Source organism: Embiotoca jacksoni, unplaced genomic scaffold, assembly GCF_022577435.1.
Source record: "Embiotoca jacksoni isolate LCO1_2020_lvr unplaced genomic scaffold, fEmbJac1.0.p SCAF_60, whole genome shotgun sequence".
NCBI lineage: Eukaryota > Metazoa > Chordata > Actinopteri > Embiotocidae > Embiotoca > Embiotoca jacksoni.
This window is the reverse complement of record NW_027185415.1, coordinates 1,465,698-1,471,700: the sequence shown is the minus strand read 5'-3', so window position 1 is coordinate 1,471,700 and position 6,003 is coordinate 1,465,698. Positions and strand designations below refer to the sequence as shown.

Here is a 6,003-nt window from a genome sequence, read left to right as displayed (position 1 = left end):
TGATGTACGACTCCGCTGACATAATGCAGATGTTACGACTCGGCTGACATAATGCAGATGTTACGACTCCGCTGACATAATGCAGATGTTACGACTCGGCTGACATAATGCAGATGTTACGACTCGGCTGACATAATGCAGATGTTACGACTCGGCTGACATAATGCAGATGTTACGACTCGGCTGACATAATGCAGATGTTACGACTCGGCTGACATAATGCAGATGTAAATATTAAACAGATGCAATAATAACAGAATAATATCTGTTCAATAACTCTGACTGACGTCACTGATGAAGCTGACATCAGATGTTTTTGTTTTATTTCTGATACTTTTGCTGCCACTGCAGCATCAGCAGCATGACGTCACAATCAAACTGGAAGACCCTCGGTGAGCAGCACGTGGTCCTCGTTCAGCAGTGGAGAAAGAGAACGTGCACAGAATGATTGACACACGTCAGACCGGATCTCACCAGCAAAACGTTACCTTCTGGAACTTCCGCATGTCCCACGCGTCATCATAGCCGGGGTAGTTTCCCGGGAAATCCGTGGTGTGGACCTGAAAGCAAACAAACGATGATGATGATGATGATGATGATGATGATACTTTATCGGTTGTCTTCCACACTGAGTACATCCTGACGTCACACACCTGGTTCCACCTGCGGCTCAGTCCGCTGACAGAAACACCTGGTGGACAAACACACTTACGTTCGTGACGCCGAATTCCCCCAGAACCACCCGGCTCCGGATCTCCTCCACGTTCTTCATGGATGCCGACATTTTGCCTTGTTGTCTTGCTTGGCTCCGCCCATATTCCGCTGCGTCACCAGTACTTCCGCTCTTCAGATGTTTTTTTTTATTTTGTATCCAACTTTATTAAACTTTTCAAGAATAATGTACATAAAATAGCGTCGTAAATTACACCGTTACATGTGACAGTATGCAGATATAATGTGGAACAACAGGAATATTAATATTACCGTAATTATTTCTGTAAGACAGTAATTATTGTCAACACAAAGTTTATATAAAATCTAAACCGGATTGATGGAGGTCCAATCTCATGAAAAATGAACAGCCAAATCCGCTCCAGAATATAATTTATCTACAAATATTTAGACATGAAAACCAGCATTTATTTTTACCTGCTGTTGACGTTCGCTTTAAAAAGTTTTCTTTATGAAACATCTGCCCTTTTTTTTTTTTATGGAGTCCTGACCAATGTGAGAAAAGATCAAAGCAGATACAAATATAATAATAATGATGATAATAATACGAAGAGCTAAAACGAGCTTGTAGTTTAGATTTATTAACTGAAAAGCAAAGTTAAATGAGAATAGAAGTGTAGAGGTGAAAAATAATAAAAAATGAATGAAGTCATTGTTTCGTAGGCAAAAGAAAAAAAAGAATGTATCTCAGCTCATTTTGTGTTTTGATGTGTTTCTGTATTGTTTATATCCCCCTACAGATGTTTAATGACCTCTGACCTCTACCCAGCAAGTTCAGTGAGTACAAATTTATTTAGACTGTCAATAAAATATGAGTGGAGTCAGCGTTTTCCTTCATTTATGATGTTCTGCATCTGTTTGAAGATGAAAACATTAGAAGTGTTAAATGGTTTGAAACAGTCGAATATTCTCAGTTTTATTTGGTAAAAATAGAATTAAGACGAGAATGAAATGTGTGCAGTGACCTGATGGGAGGAGGAGCAGGGGACCTGATGGAGGAGGAGCAGGGGGGCTGATGGAGGAGGAGCAGTGACCTGATGGGAGGAGGAGCAGGGGACCTGATGGAGGAGGAGCAGGGGGGCTGATGGAGGAGGAGCAGGGGGGCTGATGGAGGAGGAGCAGTGACCTGATGGGAGGAGGAGCAGGGGGGCTGATGGAGGAGGAGCAGGGGACCTGATGGGAGGAGGAGCAGGGGGGCTGATGGAGGAGGAGCAGTGACCTGATGGGAGGAGGAGCAGGGGGGCTGATGGAGGAGGAGCAGGGGACCTGATGGAGGAGGAGCAGGGGGGCTGATGGAGGAGGAGCAGTGACCTGATGGGAGGAGGAGCAGGGGGGCTGATGGAGGAGGAGCAGGGGACCTGATGGAGGAGGAGCAGGGGGCTGATGGAGGAGGAGCAGGGGGCTGATGGAGGAGGAGCAGGGGACCTGATGGGAGGAGGAGCAGGGGGGCTGATGGAGGAGGAGCAGTGACCTGATGGGAGGAGGAGCAGGGGGGCTGATGGAGGAGGAGCAGGGGACCTGATGGAGGAGGAGCAGGGGGCTGATGGAGGAGGAGCAGGGGACCTGATGGGAGGAGGAGCAGGGGGGCTGATGGAGGAGGAGCAGTGACCTGATGGGAGGAGGAGCAGGGGGGCTGATGGAGGAGGAGCAGGGGGGCTGATGGAGGAGGAGCAGTGGGCTGATGGAGGAGGAGCAGGGGGGCTGATGGAGGAGGAGCAGGGGACCTGATGGAGGAGGAGCAGGGGGGATGATGGAGGAGGAGCAGGGGACCTGATGGAGGAGGAGCAGGGACCTGATGGAGGAGGAGGAGGGGGGCTGATGGAGGAGGAGCAGGGGGGCTGATGGAGGAGGAGCAGGGGGGATGATGGAGGAGGAGCAGGGGACCTGATGGAGGAGGAGCAGGGACCTGATGGAGGAGGAGCAGGGGGGCTGATGGAGGAGGAGCAGGGGGGATGATGGAGGAGGAGCAGGGGGACTGATGGAGGAGGAGCAGGGGACCTGATGGAGGAGGAGCAGGAGCAGGGGGCTGATGGAGGAGGAGCAGGGGGGATGATGGAGGAGGAGCAGGGGGGATGATGGAGGAGGAGCAGGGGGGATGATGGAGGAGGAGCAGGGGGGCTGATGGAGGAGGAGCAGGGGGCTGATGGAGGAGGAGCAGGAGCAGGGGGCTGATGGAGGAGGAGCAGGGGACCTGATGGAGGAGGAGTAGGGGGGCTGATGGAGGAGGAGCAGGGGGGCTGATGGAGGAGGAGCAGGGGGGATGATGGGGGAGGAGCAGGGGGGCTGATGGAGAAGGAGCAGGGGACCTGATGGAGGAGGAGCAGGGGGATGATGGGGGAGGAGCAGGGGGGCTGATGGGGGAGGTGATGGTTGGAGTTAGTGTTGGAGGTGTCGAGACCTCACTTTACCAACTTACATTCTACTTCCTGTTACAGGCTGTCGGATCAGTATTATGAGTATTATTAATAAGAACAGTATTAATAAGAGTGTTATTTAGAGTATTATCAATAAGAGTGTTATTAATAAGAGTATTATTAATAAGAGTATTATTAATAAGAATAGTATTAATAAGAGTGTTATTTAGAGTATTATCAATAAGAGTGTTATTAATAAGAGTATTATTAATAAGAATATCATTAATAAGAGTATTATTAATAAGAGTATTATTAAGAGTATTATTAAGAGTATTATTAAGAGTATTCATGGCGGGCCTCAGATTGCTTCACACTTTGCAGGTGTTTTGTTTCACCTGTCGGTCACTTGTATGTAAAGTAGCCCTCTGTGTTGTCATGACAACCGAACATGATGGAACAAAGATCAGCTGTTCGTTATTTTCCTTTTTCTGTAGTTTTTTTCACGAGGATCTTTAATAATAATCAGAATCATCATTTCTTCTTCATAACTGTTAAACATCGTTTCACGTCCATCTTGGATGTCTTCCTGTGACGTTTGAGGCTGAAGCTTCGAGTTGCTACTGAGTACAGTGTTCAGGTCCGGTCCGGTCCGGTCCGGTCCGTCGGTCAGTCGGCGGCCGCCGTGCAGCAGGCCGGGGCTCGGACGGATCCCATGATCCTCCTCTTCCTCTGGCCGCCGGGGTTCTTGCTCTGCCGGGAGGTGTTGGTGTTTTGTCGTGACAGCTTGGCCGCCCGGTTGGCCGTCTCCTTGATCTGCAGCTCCAGGTGTTTCTGGATGGCCAGGCCCAGTTCCTCCGGGTCCACGGAGGCGCCGTACACCTCCCAGGTCATCCCCTCCGCGTCCCACTTCACCTCCTTCACGGGGGACTTGGGGCCTCCGCCTGCTTTCTTTCCTCCGGCGCTGTCGGGCGTGTCGCTCCGCCTCTCCTCCGCCAGACAGATCTGAGGGAACACGTGAGCGCTGCCGGTCGGACCCGTCTGCACCCCCGCGTCCATCAGAACTTTGGGGACCGTCATCGTCCCCGTGTTGCGGGTCGCGGTTCTGACGCGGCCCGCCGCACCGCCGCAGCGCTCCTCACTGCTCGGGTGTTTCTGGGACCGCGGGCCGGTACCGGCAGGCGCAGCGCCGATCCAGGAGCAGTTGAGGTTGCAGCAGCGCAGCAGGTGTTTGGCGTCCAGGCCCGTCTCGCTGACGGAGGAGATGAGGCGGGGCAGGACGAGGTGGGTGGCGAACGACGGAGGGGCCGGCGCGCGTTGCGTGTTGTAGCCGGGATCCAGGCCCGCCAGGCGGGGCAGCAGCTGGGGGGGGGGCGGGGACGGGCTGCGGGTGGCAGTAGGCGGCAAACGTGTCCTCAAAGTTGGCGTGGTGGACGTAAGAGCCGTAACAGAGTGTCCTGTCGCAATGAGCGGGGACGTGTCCGTCCACTCCGGGACACTCGGCCCTGGCGGGTGAGATGCAGACACACCTGGTCGCGGGCTGCTGCGCTGCTCCTTCTGCACCGCTCGCTGCCCCGCAGAGAGTGGTGACCACGCTGCACTGCTGCAGCTGCATCGACTGCTTGCAGGCTAACGTGCAGCGAGTCTCGGCCTCGTGCGGATGTCCTCCGTGACGAACGGCCCCGCGGGACGTCCCGCCCCGAGGGAAGCTGTCAGAGGGGCTCCTGAGGACGGGCAGCGAGGAGGTCTGAACACTCTGTGCTGTCCTGGCTGCATTATGGTGGTGTGACGGTGTGTGTGACGGTGTGTGTGACAGTGCGTGTGACAGTGTGTGTGACGGTGTGTGTGACGGTGTGTGTGACAGTGTGTGTGACGGTGTGTGTGACAGTGTGTGTGACGCTGTGTGTGACAGTGCGTGTGACAGTGTGTGTGACGGTGTGTGTGACGGTGTGTCTGACAGTGTGTGTGTCTCAGCCTCACTGGGGGGGCGGTTTGAAGCCCCGGGCAGCAGCAGCTGTTCAGACGGGCTCTGCTGCTGTTCTGCAGGTCCTCTGCTGACGCTCGGACCGCTGCAGTTAGTGTCTCTGCTGGGACGAGTGTCTCTGACTTCGTCCTGACAGCTGTGTCCTCCAGACCGCCTCACTGACGTCGAGCTCTTGGACATGTTAAAGAGGGACAGAGCGGTAGATTCCAGGGGAACGGCTCCCCCTAGTGGGCAAAGCTCAGAGACAGGACGCCCAGCCTCCGCCATGGAAGACCTGAGAGAAGACAAACACATGGAGATGAAACAGGTGCTGGTAGTATTATGGTCTGTTGTTTGGTGGCGGTAGTATTATGGTCTGTTGTTTGGGGCTGGTAGTATCATGGTCTGTTGTTTGGTGGCGGTAGTATTATGGTCTGTTGTTTGGTGGCGGTAGTATTATGGTCTGTTGTTTGGTGGAGGTAGTATTATGGTCTGTTGTTTGGTGGCGGTAGTATTATGGTCTGTTGTTTGGTGGAGGTAGTATTATGGTCTGTTGTTTGGTGGAGGTAGTATTATGGTCTGTTGTTTGGTGGCGGTAGTATTATGGTCTGTTGTTTGGTGGAGGTAGTATTATGGTCTGTTGTTTGGTGGAGGTAGTATTATGGTCTGTTGTTTGGTGGAGGTAGTATTATGGTCTGTTGTTTGGTGCTGGTAGTATTATGGTCTGTTGTTTGGTGGAGGTAGTATTATGGTCTGTTGTTTGGTGGAGGTAGTATTATGGTCTGTTGTTTGGTGGAGTAGTATTATGGTCTGTTGTTTGGTGGAGGTAGTATTATGGTCTGTTGTTTGGTGGAGGTAGTATTATGGTCTGTTGTTTGGTGGAGGTAGTATTATGGTCTGTTGTTTGGTGCTGGTAGTATTATGGTCTGTTGTTTGGTGGAGGTAGTATTATGGTCT

At 52.4% G+C, this 6,003-nt stretch overlaps 3 protein-coding genes across 5 annotated transcripts in view; all 3 read right to left on the bottom strand.

Moving 5' to 3' along the window:
- Positions 1-808, bottom strand: part of polr1c (RNA polymerase I and III subunit C) — a 7,019-nt gene extending 6,211 nt beyond the window's left edge. For 2 of the 3 annotated variants that reach the window (XM_069174660.1, XM_069174658.1), the window contains exons 1-2: positions 713-808; positions 489-560 (exon numbers count right to left, since the gene is read on the bottom strand). In XM_069174660.1, coding sequence (XP_069030761.1) covers positions 489-560; positions 713-784 — 144 coding nt within the window. In that variant the 5' untranslated portion in view covers positions 785-808. Of the gene's footprint in view, positions 1-474; positions 561-712 lie in introns of those variants that run through there. The other variant, XM_069174659.1, reaches the window with a different exon arrangement.
- A 697-nt stretch (positions 809-1,505) lies between these two features.
- Positions 1,506-3,659, bottom strand: LOC138213521 (uncharacterized). The gene is made up of 3 exons (XM_069174680.1): positions 3,644-3,659; positions 2,296-3,130; positions 1,506-2,250 (listed from the first exon to the last, which is right to left on the bottom strand). The coding sequence occupies exons 1-3, from the start codon at positions 3,657-3,659 to the stop codon at positions 1,668-1,670; spliced, it is 1,434 nt and encodes a 477-aa protein (XP_069030781.1). The 3' UTR covers positions 1,506-1,667.
- On the bottom strand, positions 1,506-5,334 carry LOC138213520 (GRIN2-like protein). The gene is made up of 2 exons (XM_069174678.1): positions 5,143-5,334; positions 1,506-4,712 (listed from the first exon to the last, which is right to left on the bottom strand). Exons 1-2 carry the CDS (start codon positions 5,332-5,334, stop codon positions 3,753-3,755), a joined length of 1,152 nt encoding a protein of 383 aa, XP_069030779.1. The 3' UTR covers positions 1,506-3,752.
- Between the last annotated feature and the right edge of the window lie 669 nt (positions 5,335-6,003).